The sequence below is a fragment of the Pristis pectinata genome, chromosome 6 (assembly GCF_009764475.1).
Source record: "Pristis pectinata isolate sPriPec2 chromosome 6, sPriPec2.1.pri, whole genome shotgun sequence".
NCBI lineage: Eukaryota > Metazoa > Chordata > Chondrichthyes > Rhinopristiformes > Pristidae > Pristis > Pristis pectinata.
The window spans coordinates 59,417,916-59,433,315 of NC_067410.1; the positions used below are offsets into that span (position 1 = coordinate 59,417,916).

The following is a 15,400-nucleotide window of genomic DNA, read 5'->3' on the forward strand; positions in this document are numbered from 1 at the left end:
ATTGAGCCATCCTGAAAGGGTTCCAATTTAAAAATTACATCTAATAAATTCTTATCGGGCTATAAAGGAAAAGAATGTAATTGAGATTGAAGAAAATCTCTAATTTGTAAATATCTAAAAAAAATGAGTTTTTGGTAAATTATACTTGGTAGACAATTGTTCAAACGAAGAAAGATTTCCTCCAACAGACAGATCTTGAAAACAAATAATACCTAATTTGTCCCACTCTTTAAGAACTACATCAGTCATAGAAGGTTTACAGTGGTCACAATCTTTGAGCTGGGATTTGTTCTGAGGTGTATGACTAGTGGATATAATTAAATGGCTGTTGCTTTGAAACATTTCCATTTGCTATCTAGCCAGGATCTGAAGCTGGTAGGTAAGGCTGTGGTGACTGATTAGTTGGAAGTGCTGAGTAACTATAGTGATTGGTGTAAACAACATCTGGTGTTGTACTGTTTGTCCAGCCCTGCGTCTTGTACTGAGCCTCTTCTTGCATTCACGGATTAGTGACAGGTTTGTGGCTGCTTTACATCTTCTCTAGATGTTTTATCTCCATTAACATTTTCTGGTCTCTCTCCCAACTTTCATATTCTGCCTCCTAATCTAAGTGTCAGTTTCCAGTGTTGCTATGACAATGGAAATTGAAACTGTCCCAGAGTGTGAGAGAAAGCCTGATCAAGTTTGGCAGCTTTTCTAAAGTACTGGCTCTTCGTTGTAAATCCAAGCAGAATGGCAATAAATTGATACATTGCAAGGACCTGACCTGCCCTCTCAAGGTTGCCCCAGAGATGCCTTTTGCAGATGCTGTTTTGCAAATGGGATGAAATTGTTTGCATGTATCCCCTAATTTTCAGAAAGAAATGACTGTGATAGACTGTGGAGAGGCAGGCCTGCCTTTGATGTCGTGGTTCTGGCTGCTATATTGCCCACTCATTGATCAGCAAGTCCCCCACTTGATGGGTTGGATGAGGGAGGCTGTTTTGATCTCTGGATCCACGATAGTTTCTGTATTACAGCCTATAGTCACGGCTATGTGAGCTTATTCTCTTTTCCTGCCAGTTCATTGTAGCTGTTGATTACTTCCTGTATACTCTGAAATACATTGACCTCTGCTCGCTTATCCTGCCCTGTCTGTAAGGATTTATCTGGAATTGGCTCCATAGACCCCTTTGGCCCACTGAATCTGCTCTGACTATTAACCACCCATTTACACTAATTCCATTACATCCTTTTCACATTCCTACCAACTCCCCCCAGATTCTGCCACTCACCAGCACACTAAGGGCAATTTACAGTGGCCAATTAACCCACCAGCTTGTGCATCTTTGGGATGTGGGAGGAAACTGGAGGAAATGCATGTGTCACAGGGAGAACGCGCAAACTCCACATGGTCAGCGCCCGAGGTCAGATTTGAACCCTGGTCACTAGAGCTGTGAGGTAGCAACTGTACCAGCTGCGCCACTGTGCTTTCTTACTGATTTGTGTAGAAATTTATAAGTAAATCTGAACTAGCCAGCCCCTGACATCTGGTGCTCCTGCTCTCCATCACGTTAGGATGTATATGGTCAAAGCCTTCTTTCAGTTAGTAGATGAGGCAGCATGTGCGGAGAGAGGAACAGAGTCAACATTTCAGATTGATGACTTTTATCAGAGTCATTGACTATTCCTCTCTCTATTGATGCTGCCTGACCTGCTGTGTGTTTCCAGCACTCCCTGTTTTTGTTTCAGATTTCCAGCATCTGCAGCTTTCCAGCCCAAGTTATGGACGTGCTCAGAGTTTTGAGAACGTGTTGGATGAACAGTTGCTGGAACGGGAGTGTTTGCTTGAGGTGATTCTTATCTTGTGGCAGTGGTGTCAACAATCAGGTGCCGGAAATGAATGAAACCACCGCACCCTCCTCTTTCCTGCGACCTTTTCCATTAGGGTCACTGGGTAGGGTTGGGGCTGGAGTCCCCTCAGATTCCACCAGCTGTCCTTGTCTGTTGTCTGTGAGTTCTGCTAGAAAACGGGAGGAATGCTGTAGGTTGAATGACTGCCATCGAAGATGTTCCCTACCCTTGCCTGCAAATCAACATTTGAACAGACCTTGGAGGAGAATTCTACCTGGAAAGATTAAGATCAGGAATCGGCCACTTAAACATTCAAACCTGTCTTAGGGTCACAGGCTCTTTGGCCCACCATGTCCCTGCTGCCCATTGTACCCATCCATACTTATCTCATTTACCTGTGTAGCCTTCTATGCCTTGGTGATTCAAGTACTTGTCTTGATGCTTCTTAAATGTGAGAATCTCTGTCTCCACCGTCTCTTCAAACAGCACATATCAGATTCCAACCACACTCTGTGTGGAAAAGATGCCTCCTCAGGTATCCTCTAAACCCCCTACTTCCCACCTTGCACATATGCCCCCTTGATTTAGACACCATGCGAAAAAGTCAGTTACTGTCTACACTATCAATCCCCCACATAACTCTGTAAGCCTCTATCGGGTCACCACTCAGAGTCTTCCGCTCCAAAGAAAACAAACTGAGTCTATCCTTATAATTGAAACATCCCAATCCAGGCAACACCCTGATGAATCTCCTCTACTTCCTCTCCAGCACAATCACAGCTTTCCTACAGTGTGCCTTGCCAACAGCTGACCTAATATAAACAACACATACCTCCCTCTGGCACTACCTGCCTGTCATCATGCACCCCTCCTCAGTCGACCAATCGCCTCGGAATCCTTCCTTGCCATGCCCCTTCTCCCTATACCGGCCATTTTGCCTCCCCAGTCTCAGTCCTAATGCAGGGTTTCGACCAGAAACGTCAACAATTTCTTTCCTCCCGCAGACACTGCTCGACCCACTGAGTTCCTCCAGCAGATTGTTTGTTGCTCCAGATTCCAGCATCTGCAGTCTCGTGTCTTCATTATACCTGCCTTTTATCTATAATAGGGCTCTGGAGAGTGTTGTAGAACAGAGAGACCTAGGGGTGCAGGTACATAGTTCCTTGAAAGTGGTGACACAGGTAGACATGGTGGTGGAGAAGGAGTTTTGCACACTTGCTTTCATTGGTCGGGATATTGAGTACAGGAGTTGGGATGTCATGTTACAGCTGTACAAGACATTGGTGAGGCCACATTTGGAATACTGTGTACAGTTCTGGTCACCCTGCTATAGGAAGGATGTCATTAAACTGCAAAGGGTACAAAAAAGATTGATGAGGATGTTACCGGGACTGGAGAGTTTAAGTTATAATGGATAGGCTAGGACTTTTTTCCCTGGAGCATAGGAACTTGTAGAGGTTTATAAAATCATGAGGGGCATTGATAAGGTGAATAACCACAGTCTTTTCCCCAGGGTAGGGGAGTTCAAAACCAAAGATCATGGAATTCTCCTCTTCCTTCTTCTTTCCTCCTCCTTCAGCCCTTTGCCTCTTCTACCAATCACCCCTCAGCTTCTTGCAACACTCCCTTTCATCCCTCCTCCCCACCCACCTACCTTCCCTCTCTCACCTGGATTCACCTATCACTTGCCAGCCTGTGCTCCTCCCCCCATCTTCTTATTCTGGCTTCCAATCCTGATGAAGGGTCTGGGCCCGAAATGTCAACTGTTTATTTCTCTCCATAGATGCTGCCTGACCTGCTGAGTTCCTCCAGCATTTTGGTTGTGTTGCTCCAGATTCCAGCATCTGCAGAATCTCTTGTGTCTCCATTTAATAGTGTCACTCTCTCTAAAACCACCTTTTAGTTTAAGTTTTGCATGTTGTTAGGTGCTTTTGCTGTGTGGTTGTTCTGAACCTGAGATAAAAGATTTGGGTGTGTCCAAGCACGTTGTTAGCTCCCTTGTTTCCAAGCACTCGGTAACTGATACAATAAAGCCACACTGACGAGAGAGTAGCTGCTGCTTGCTGCATTTGGGAGCTTTAGGCTTTTGATCACTGTGTGTGGCAGACATGGTAAGCGCTGGATAGTGGACTGTGTGTGTCTGTATAGTTTGACTACTGGTCATTATGCACAGGTCAAAAAGACACCATGCAAACCACTTGCATACATCGGTTTCTCATTCTCAGCATGCTTAGAGTAGAGAGTTTCCTTTCAATTGTCCTTGGATTTCTTGGTGATTGTTCTATATGGACAGCCTCTAGTTTTTCTCTTTCCCAGAAATGGAATCATCCTCTCTGTATTCACTGTATGAAAGCCAGCCATCATTTTAAGGACCTCCATTGTCACTCCTCAGCCACTGCTCTCAGGGATAAAAGAGTTGGTCTGTTTGTCCTTTCCTAATATGTGTACCCTTGCATTCTTTCTCTGCAAATGTTGTCGCTTCAAGAGAGGCTAGACAGTTTGGGTCTGTATTCCTTGGAGTTTGGAAGAATGAGAGTGACATTCAAACATGTAAGATCCTAAAGGAGCCTGACAGTGTAGATGTTTAGATGTTTTCACCAGTGGGAGAGTCACAAGGGCACATAATTACAAGATGAAGGGCCAGTCATTTAAAAATGAGTTGTGTAGAAATTTTTTCTCTCAGAGGGCAGATCATTAGATATATTTAAGGCAGAGATATGTAATTATTTGAAAGATTGGGAGATTGAGGGCTATGGGGATCTGGCACAGAAGAGTTGAGGCCAGCATAGATTAGCTATGGTCATATTGAATGGTGGGGTAGGCTTGAGGGGCCTGGTGGCCTTCTCCTGCTCCTCTTATGTTCTTATGTAAACCAGGAGCAGTCTCATGAATTTAGACAACTGAAGATAACTGTTGAAGTTTTGCACCCTCTTTTGTAGCTCTTAAGTGTGGTGTAATCAAGGTTCAATAAGGTATAGCCTAACTTCCTAACTTTTCAATTCTGTCCCTCCAGAAATAAAGTCCAGTGCTTAGTTTATTTATTTTTATGGCCTTGGAAGCATTTATTGATTGGTATATTTGTGCTCTGATCCTTCTGCTACTTGACTCCACCTAGACTCTCACCTTTCAAGTTAGTTATTATAACATTAATAGTCCAAACTTACATAAAGCCAGCTAATCTCCTGTGCAGTTGCAAGCAGACCAGGTGAAGTGCGACTGTGATAGGGCTACAGCACACGGTGAGTTATGAATAATGGTCTTAAACCCTGAGAGAAGAATGGGCTCTGCTGTTTGAATGTGTGGTGATCTGTGATTCCCAGTTGGATGACTGGGATATGACCTGTCATTTGCTTAAAATAGTAGAAATTTTTAAGTGATTGTTGACAACAGAGTGAGGTTTGACTTCCTGTTTGTGAGTTCTTTCCCAACTGTTGGATGGAGGGGGAAAACAGCCTGTGTATTCTCACCCATTGACTCATCCATGGCCACTGAAGTACATACTTGGTTAAACCTCTCGGATTGTTAAAAAATGAGGTGCAAGCTTCGAGCATGCGTGTAGATCTTTACAGGAAAAATAAAAACAAATCAAAATGAGATATTGGCTGAAAGGACTTCTGAGATTTTATCTCTTAACCCCTGATGCTCAAAGTAAATTTCTCTTTTCAATCTGAATTTTCTTGATTTGGATTGGTACATTTATTTTTCTTTGACAGTGATTTACATTTTTCTGATTGGGAAATTTAAGCCAACCAGGTTAAATATCATGTGGAATTTTTCAGGTGTGGCACTTAGTATGTGGTAAAGACAAAGATTTGTATTTATATTCTCAGTCTCAATTGTCCTTTTAAAAAGCTTCCTCCTAATTAGGTTCTAGGTAGCAAGGAAAATATTCACAGATAAAATGATGATAAGTATTAATAATGTAGAAGCCCAGGAATCATCTTGGGATTATTGACAGTTATTTGGGAGTGAGAGAGAAGCCAGACCCTGCAGTGGATTTATTGATAACTTGTACCTTCTCCAACATCTCTACCCCAAACAGTTTAACACAGTATGTGCACGACAAATCGTTATAAAAGAATTGTCATTAAACTGGAAAGAGTGCAGAGGAGATTTATGAAGATGTGGCCAGGACTCGAGGGACTGAGTTATGGAGAGAGGTTGAGACTTTTTTCATTAGAGTGTAGGGGAATGAGGGGTGATCTTACAGAGGTGTATAAAACATAAGGGGCATAGATAGGGTGAATGAATCCTTGATTGGGGAATCAAGAACTAGAGGACATAGGTTTAAGGTGAGAGGGGAGAGATTAAACAGGAACTTGAGGGCAACTTTTTCACCTAGAGGGTGGTCAGTATATGGAATGAACTGCCAGAGGAAGTGGTTGAGGCAGGTACGTTAACTATGTTTAAAAGTCACTTGGACTGGTACATGGCTAGGAAAGGTTTAAAGGGAAATGGGCCAAGTGCAGGCAAATGGGATTAGTTTAGATGGGAATATTGGTCAGCATGGATCATTTGGGCCAAAGGGCCCGTTTCCATGCTGTATGACTCTATGAAATACTAATCTGACATATTGTTGGACTTGCATGAATATGAATGCTCCTCTGCAACTCCAAGCTGAATATACTTTCTGATAAAGGGTAAGAAGCTGGCCAAGTATAGATTTGTTGTTTACCTTGAATAAAATAAATGACATTGTAAAAGTTTTTATGAGTTCCTGTCTATTTTTCTGCCAATTAATATGGGTGATGTCCACTGCTAGCAGTAAATTCTTGCGGCACAAAGTGCACTGTATGATGGATCACACCGTTCCCTGGCAGTCCAATGCTGCCTAATTCTTGAAATGCTAATTGAATGATACGTGATGATCCGATAGCCAGTTTGCTGTTTGCATGTTGCCAAATGTATTCATGCTCCTTGCGTCCTTTAGTAATGTATGCTCGCCACATTGAAATTGCAACTCTATACCATCTTCTCAAAATTCATGTTTGTGGGAAAATCTGTCCATTACCTTTACTTTTGGAGTTTGTTTTTTTTTACAGTGGTTTTATGAAATTTAACAACAGTATTAAATAAGCTTTATTGCATTTTGACGTTATTTGTGTTTTTATGCCTCTAAAAGTGAGCAAATTGCCTGTCTGCTCCAAACTGCATTTTCCCCTTTTAAACCTTGCGGAGACGGTGAGCCTCTTGTGTTTCAGTAGAATAAAATTGCCCAAAACAATTCACAGAGTCTGAACTGGACTTAGAGCAAAGAGTAGAAAAATTGGGGAAGGTAAGTGAATTATGGTCAAAGGTGCAGATTTTGAGCAGCTTTATATCAGAGTGAAATAAGGAAGTAGAGTTTGGTGCTTGTTACGGATGGATCCAACATGTGCAGCAAATCTGAATGAAGTCTGATAACTGATGGGTGAGTGGTATGGGGGATCATGGGGCAGAGGAAGGTAGGCCATATATGGTATGTGCAGCCATGCCTATAAGGTTGTAAAGATAGGGAGGGGGTTAAGACATGGAGGGGATTGTAAGTATAGGGAGTGGGGTCAAACCATGGAGGAGGTTGTAAGGATAGGGAGGGGGGTTAGCCTTTGTATGAGAGTTGAGATAATGGAGAAGAATTTGAATTTGACATTTTGTGCCAATTAGAGATGACAAGGTGTAGGATCAAAGGGGAATATGCCTTAATTCAGGATTGGTGCAGGTGAGGGAATCCGTATATTGCATTTGGTTGAACTTGGCAGGTTGACCCAAGAGTGGTGGTGGAGGAGAGGCTGAGGGTTTTGTGGTACTGCTGTTGGGCTAAGTGTACGGTTGGGGTTGTTAAGATGTTGAGTTTGAAGGTTCACCCAGTCAAAAAGATTGTTGACAGTTGGGATGCAGGAGGAGGAACCAATGTGGTATGGGGAGTTTTATTGGGAGTTGAGAAGGATGGTTGGTCAACTTGGAGACCTTTGTTCCTCATTCATAGCAATATCAAACCTGCAACTGGGCAGAACCTGACTGTGGTGGAGAAGTAGAGCTATTGTCTAATGTATGTTGAAGCTTGCGGAGGGAGCAGAACGTGGACAAGGACCATCCTTGAGACAAAAAAATATATTGGCACTCTATGCTTGATGGGCACAAGACAGAGGAAGGTTGGTTGAAGGAGATGACTTGTCATTGAGATGAAGAGTTTGAGATCATCCTTACTTCCTGGGAGGTATCCTGAGCAGAAGCATGACTTGTCTGTAAAAAAAACCCAGAGAAAATGGTTAACGTTTTGGGTCAGGGACCGTTCTTAAGGATTTTTTATTTGTTTTCGATTATAGTTTGTCTGTGGCATGGGGTTACATCACTATATATGATCCAACTGGATATTGCCATGAACAAGTAGACCATCTATGCGTCATTAAGTTTATAGTCTTCACAACACTTCGTGGAATCCATACCCTTTTAGAATATGTACATTCTGCAGCTGTATGAAGAGACTGTTACTATGAGTATAAACGTGCTCAACGAGGGTGAAAACTGCTTCCTTGCCAATGAGCCATTGTCACCTGCTTCAACCAACAGAATTCAGCATTGACCATCCCCTCACCAGCGCCAAGACAGGAAGTGGAGCAATGTGATCACTTACCCCACCACTGGTTGCAGTCTGACTGAATTATCCCTTCCCCTTCTGCATGAACCTACCGCCCCTCCGCAAAGGAGGAGTGCCTTTTGGCATTTGTTTTCTGGGAAATATCCACTGTCCATTATTTACTGCCCTCCTAAGCAGCGTCCTAAGTGGAAGCAACTCCTCCGTCCCTCCATTTTGTTCCTACATCAAGCAGTTTACTTCTGGTGATTTCTCTCTTAACCTTGCTTCTTTGGCCCCTTTATACTCCTGTGCTGACTCAGTATCTTCTCTCCCCCTCCCACCCCATCTCCATGCCCCAAACTCGCTTCCTTGCAATACTTTGCCTCGAGACAGTAACTGGGCAAGAACCCAGTTGCACCTCTGACTTGTGGTGCCAAATATGGAATTGTCATGGAGTCACAGAGAGATGCAGCACGGAAACAGGCCCTTTAGCCAATTGAGTCTGTGCCGACCATTAAGCATCCATTTACAGTAATCCTACATTGATTGCATTTTTTATTCTCCCCACATTCCCATCAAAAATCTCCCCCAAATTTTACCCCTCACCTAGAGACAACTTACTCACCTACACACAAGGGAAAACTCATAGCAGTCAATTAACCTACCAACCCGCATGCCTTTGGGATGTGGGAGGAAATCTGACTGCCTGGAGGAAGCCCACGTGGTGACGGGGAGAACGTGCAAACTCTGCACAGAGAACACTGGAGGTCGGGATTGAACCGGCAGTGGCTCTATTAGCTGCGCCACAGTGCCACCCACAAGTGTTGTGGGTGCAGGTTGTTCAAGAATTGTGCAGTGCAGGCTTAAGATTAAACCAAAAGAAATTCTTGTGTGCAGCCTCCTTTATGGATGACGATGAGGAGGAAGTATTGTCGAATGCTGAACATTTCTCTGATTGGGCAAGTAAATGGTTAGGTAGCTTGTGAGTTGGGGTGTGTGCTACAGGGTCTGTGGAGGCAGTAGTCTTGAAACAGGAGGGTTCAATGTTGATGTTTCCTTTTGTCCTTCTGCAGCCTTTCCTCAACGATGTCTATTACCCCCCTCAGTTCCGCCGGCTGACACCACAGCGTTATCGCCAAGCAGAGTTCATGATATCATCGCAGAGCCAGTACACGGGATTCGGGATGGGCTTCGGTACCTTGTCACTGAGCACTGGCGGGCTGCCTGCCTTCAAGTTCCGTTCAAGACACGAAAGCATAGACTGGAGGCGGTTCAGTGCTCTCGACGTGGAGCGAGTGGCCAGAGAACTGGATGTTTCCACCCTCCAGGAGAACATCATGAGCGTGACCTTCTGTAACTTGGACTCTGAGAGGTGTCCCTGTTGCCAGAACTTGGTTGACCCAGTTTTATTGAAGGTATTCAAGCTAGCCCAACTTAATACAGAGTACCTCCTTCACTCCCAGGAATTCTTCACAAGCAACATACAGGCACTGGAGGAGCAGCTGCAGTTGGCTTTGGAAGAGCTGGAGAACAGCAGGCAGGAAATAGTTAAGAAGACGGAGGAGCTGAAGGCAGCGAAAGAGGAGAGCCGACGCCGCAAGAAGATGATCGCAACTCTTCAGCTGCTCGTACAGGCAGGAGCCAATAACTATCATAAGGTAGTTGTGCCTTCAACCTTGGTCCTATTTGAAAAGGTTTGGTTATTTATTCTGCATGAAAACATAGAATAAATGGAGCAGGAGAAGGCCAGTCGGCCCCTCAAGCCTGTCCCACTGTTCAATATGATCTTGGCTGATCTGACCCAGGCCTCATCTGTTCTGTGTCAGTTCCCCAGAGCTCTCAATTCCCTGGTCTTTCAACAATTTATTTCCTCTCTAAATACCCCCCCCCCCCCAGTGATCCAGCCTCCATAACCCTCCAGGACAGAGAATTTCAGAGATTCATAGATGAGATAAAATACCTTTATTAGTCACATGTACATCGAAACACACAGTAAAATGCATCTTTTGCGTAGAGCATTCTGGGGGCAGCCCGCAAGTGTTGCCACACTTTCGGTTCCAACATAGCATGCCCATAACTTCCTAACCCGTACGTTTTTGGAATGTAGGAGGAAACCGGAGCACCCATAGGAAACCCACATGTGTACAAGCCCTTACAGACAGCGGCGGGAATTGAACCCGGATCGCTGGCGCTATAATAGCGTTATGCTAACCGCTACACTACTGTGCTGCCCCTTCTGTGAGAAGAAATTCCTACAGAACTCAGTTTTAAATCACCATCCTGCAGTCTTGTAACCATGTGCCCGCATTCAATATTCTCCCACTAGTGGAAACATCTCCACATCTATCCTGCCCTGCCCCCTAAGGATAAGATCACTCTCATTCTTCTAAATTCAAAAGATTACACATCTAATTTCTTTAGCCCCTCATGATTGGGCAGCCCCGTCATCCCAGGAATTAGCGGAGTGAATCTCTTTTGGATTGCTTCCAATGCCAGTATATCCTTTCTTAAATAAAGGGAACAAAACTGTGACCAGTACCCTGTACAATTGTATCAATAATCCCTATTTCGAAACTCCAATCCTTTTGCAATAAAGGCCATTATTTCGCTTCCTAACCACTTGCTGCGCCTGCTTGTTAACTTTTTGCAATTTATGAACAAGAACACCTAGGTCCCTCTTTACTTCCCTCATCTGCAATATTTCTCCAGTTAGATAATATGAAAGTTTATTATAAATATGGTTGAAGCCATTCAGATGGAACCTTGGCAGGAATGGTTTCATTCTGATGAAGATGTTGCTCGTGCCTAACATGAGTCTGTGTGAGGCGGCGTCTGTGGAAGGAGAAGCAGTTAATGTTTTAGGTCCGAGACCCTTCATCAGAACTTGGTCTTGGACCTGAAACGTTAACTCTTTCTCTTTTTCCCCAAGTGCTGCCTGATGATGAGTGTTTCCAGCATTCTTTGTATCTATTCCAAATTTCCAGCATCTGTAGCTTTATTTTTGCCTTACAGAAGTGTTATGTGAATTTGTTGCCTGCTGTGTTTTGTGTCAGAACAGTAAAACAAAGGTGAGCAAGTGCTTAGAGAAGAGTGCAACAGTCTTGTTCTGTAATCTTCCTTGATTTGTATTCCAAACTAGCAGCCAGCTTTTTATGCTTCTATTTCAGACAGCCTTTCCTCATGAGGCATTCACTTAAAAGTACTATTTCAGAGGGATTGATTAAAACAAAACCTTGCAATTCCATAGCATGTTTGTAGCTTCAGTGTGCCCCAAGCTTATGTTATATTCTACTCACACATGTAATTGGGTCACCTAGCAGCCAAACTGCACACTGCAAACTCTCATTAGCAGGGATTTTAATTACCTGACTTTGTGTTGCTTGGAACACAGGTATTGGCTGGGTGACTTGGGAAACTTGCCTCTATAGATAGAGTCACATCTACCCAAGAGGGCATCTTGGTTTAACATCTCATCTGACAGGCAGCACCTTTGGCAATACAGCACTCCCTCAGTACTGCTCTGGGGTTTTATCTTGGATTATGTTCTCACGTTTCTAGTTTAAGACATGATGCCGCAAACAGGTGCTTGGTAAAACAGTGCTGAAGCATGAAATATGGAAGGACACTTTTGTGGAACCATTGCTGTTTACTAGATTAGGGGTTAGAATCTGCAAGTGCCAAAGTTAAATAAGAACTGAGAGAAACTGGACCCAGCAAACTTGCTTCATGTGGTATATCTTTAAATGTTTAAAGCTACAACTGTGGCTGCAGAAACTTCAGGATGAAGTGGGGGGGAGAAAAACTGAAGCTAATTTGGGAAAAGCCTCACAAATTTTATTTCTTGCTCCTGAGTACTGGGAGACTGCACAAATGTAATTGCCTGAGCCTCAGCTGTTCTGAAATTTAGACCTTAAGATGCCCACCTTTGATATCTCAGATCCTCATTAGTTTAGGCATACATGCAGGAAAGTACAATAGACAGTTCTGTAACTGCTTTTACACTGTGAGCCCTGCACAGCTCCCTGCTGGCTAGGGTGCAGCTTCTGGGATGTACTAACAATGGTTGCTAGGCTTTCTGGTGACTGGTATCAGTCAGTAATTTTTGAACAGCAACTGGATAAGTGAGATCAATGAGTCTGTAGCCAATGATGGAATCATGTATCTTGTGTTGGATCCGGTTATTTTCAAATCCACTGGTTCTTTCAGGAGTCCAAGAATGAGTTGGAAACAACTTGGTGCTTCACAAAGTTTTATTGGAAGTTTAAAACAAAGAAACAGTCACAGAGCACATGGCACTGGCTTTACTACTAGGAGATGAGCCGAGACAAAGGAACTAAAGATGAGCTTGTGGGAGGGGGAAGAGAGCAAGATAGGCAAGAGAGAGATAGAGGCAAGGGAGAGAGATAATCAAGAGAGTGATTAACAAACAAAACGACATCTTTTATTCCTGAGATATGGGGTACTCCTTTGATAACAATAATCCAATCAGAAAACTTATTAGGTACCTGTGGCAAAATCAACCAGTGAGAAAACATGTATTCACCTGATGGACGAACCAATAAGCTAAAAAGTGGTTATACTTTGTACAGCCTCTTGAGGTGTATTAAACACTATACATGTTAAAAAATACTACTTAAAACAGTCAAATCCAACACTTAGTTTAAAAAAAGGAGCTTTCAACACAATCAGTCCCAAACTTTTTATTATAACTCTTCCTGAGAGAGAATGTGGTCATTGATACATGATTGAAGATCCGTATTAGTCATGCAGTTGTATCAATTTAGAAGGGATGAAGGGAAGCCCTTTTCAAGTAAATTTTTGAAACAAATGATATAACCAAATTAAAACTTGATTGGGTATAAATTTTTAAATAAATGACACAGTTTACTCAATTTTTGACATAAGTGTCTTGTGTGATATAAATCCAGTCTAAAATGCAATCCATAACAAGTGGAAGGGGCATTAGTTAATTATGTTAATCTGGAAGTAATGAAGTGAAGCTCTTGGAATTAAAGACGTGAAACAAAGCAGTTGACCAAATTAATCTTTGAATGGATGTGGATATTTTTAACAATATACCAATACATAGTTCTCAAATTCTGACACAAAGGCCTTGCTTAGAATGAGTTTGAACAATCTTAATCCAACAATTATTTTGCGTAGACTTGCAGCTATTAATTCTGTCTTATCAGTGACAAAATTGGCATTTGCATTGGGGAGTTTTCAGGATGGTTAGTGTGAGAGTAAGTGACAGTTGGGAGTGTTTTGCTGAAGCCCATCGGGATGAATAAGGAGCCGGATTTGCATTTAACCATGTTACATCTGAACTGGAGATACCTGATGTTCACACTGTATTCCTAAATTGGGTAACACAGTTAGCAGAGCTGCTGCCTCATGGTGCCAGTAATCCTGGTTCAATCTTGACATTGGGTCCTATCTCAGTGGAGTTTGCACGTTCTTCCCGTGACCACCATGTGTTTTCTCTAGGTGCTCTGGTTTCTCCCACATCCTAAAGACGTGAGGGTTGGTAGGTTTAGTGGCCGCAGTAATTTGCCCCTAGCGTGTAGGTGAGTGGTAGAATCTGCAGGGTGGGGGGAGGGTGGAAATCGATGGGAGTGCAGTGAGAATAAATATCAGGGAAATTAATGGGCATATGGATTGCTCTGTGAACTGACACAGACTTGATGGGCTGAATAGCCTCCTTCTATGTTGTAAGGCAATATAAAGATATGAAATTGGTTCCATTCTTGACCTTAGCTTGATGAACATAAAGATACATGTGTAGATAGGACTTGCTTCATAAATCCCAATTGTTTTATTTGCCTGGGATCCCTCAGTTCCTGAGATATTGATTTTGTTTCTTCTTTTCAGTGTCAACTCTGCGACAAGGCATTTGTGAACTATTCCTTTCTTCAAGGACATGTCGAGCGGCGCCACCCAGAGATCACGCAGGCTGGTGAGAAGTCTTTCTTAGCTTTCCAATCAGGATCGAAAACCAGTATCAAATGTGCTGGAATTGTTTAGCGTATGACCCATCACTCTAACATGCCAAGGGATGACTCTTACTTGGGATTCCTTTTGTTTTACATTCACTTTAGGATTTATTTCTTTGCTTATTGTTTCCATTTGGAATTCAGTTGGATGAACTGTCTTGTTGTTCACACTTAAATAACTTCTTGAAAATTGGTTCCAGAGATGTTGGTGAGAATGGAAAAATTAATTTAGTTATAGAATCATAGAATAATACAGCATGAAAACGGGCCCTTTGGCCCAACCTGTTCATGCTGACCAAGATGCCCATCTAAGCTAGTCCCATTTGCCCGTTATTGGCCCATATTTCTCTGAACCTTTACTATCCATGTACCTGTCCAAGTGTCTTTTAAATGTTGTTATTTTACCTGCCTCAACCATTTACTCTGGCAGCTCGTCCCATATACGCACTATTCTCTGTGAGAAGAAGTTGCCCCTCAGGTCCCTTTTTCAACCTTTCCCCTCTCACTTTAAACCTATGCCCTCTAGTTTCCCTGGGGGGAAAAAAAAGACAGCATGCATTCACCCTGTCTATGCCCCTCATAATTTTATACACTGCTATAAGGTCATCCCTCAAGTCTCCTGTGCTCCAATGTGCTAGGCTGCCCAACTGCTCCCTATAACTCAGGCCCTCGAGTCCTAGCAACATTCTCATAAATATTCTTTGCACTCTTTCTGACTTAATGTCTAATTGTACACAATACTCTGGGTGGGCCTGGAGGGTATGAGTTAACCACACAGCCTAGGATGCAAAGAGAGGTCTATGGAAAACTGGACAAATCTACTGATGTACAGAACAATGAGAGGGCAGTCATATGGCATGGAAACAGGCCCTTTGGCCTATCGAGTCTGCATTGACCATCAAGTACCCATTTACACTAACAAATACAGAAAATGCTGGAAACATTCAACAGGTCAGGCATCATGTCCATTCCAGTCATTTTATCTATCTATACTAATCCCATTTACCCATGTTAGGTC

General features: G+C 43.0%; 1 protein-coding gene across 5 annotated transcripts in view; it reads left to right on the forward strand.

Annotated features, from left to right (window-relative positions):
* The window catches only part of LOC127571475 (cilium assembly protein DZIP1L-like), a 183,021-nt gene that overhangs the window by 70,286 nt on the left and 97,335 nt on the right, over positions 1–15,400 (forward strand). For 2 of the 5 annotated variants that reach the window (XM_052017870.1, XM_052017869.1), the window contains exons 2-3: positions 9,463–10,047; positions 14,261–14,345. In XM_052017870.1, the coding sequence (XP_051873830.1) occupies positions 9,538–10,047; positions 14,261–14,345 (595 nt within the window). In that variant the 5' untranslated portion in view covers positions 9,463–9,537. Of the gene's footprint in view, positions 1–1,736; positions 1,833–9,462; positions 10,048–14,260; positions 14,346–15,400 lie in introns of those variants that run through there. The other 3 variants (XM_052017872.1, XM_052017871.1, XM_052017873.1) reach the window with 2 other exon arrangements.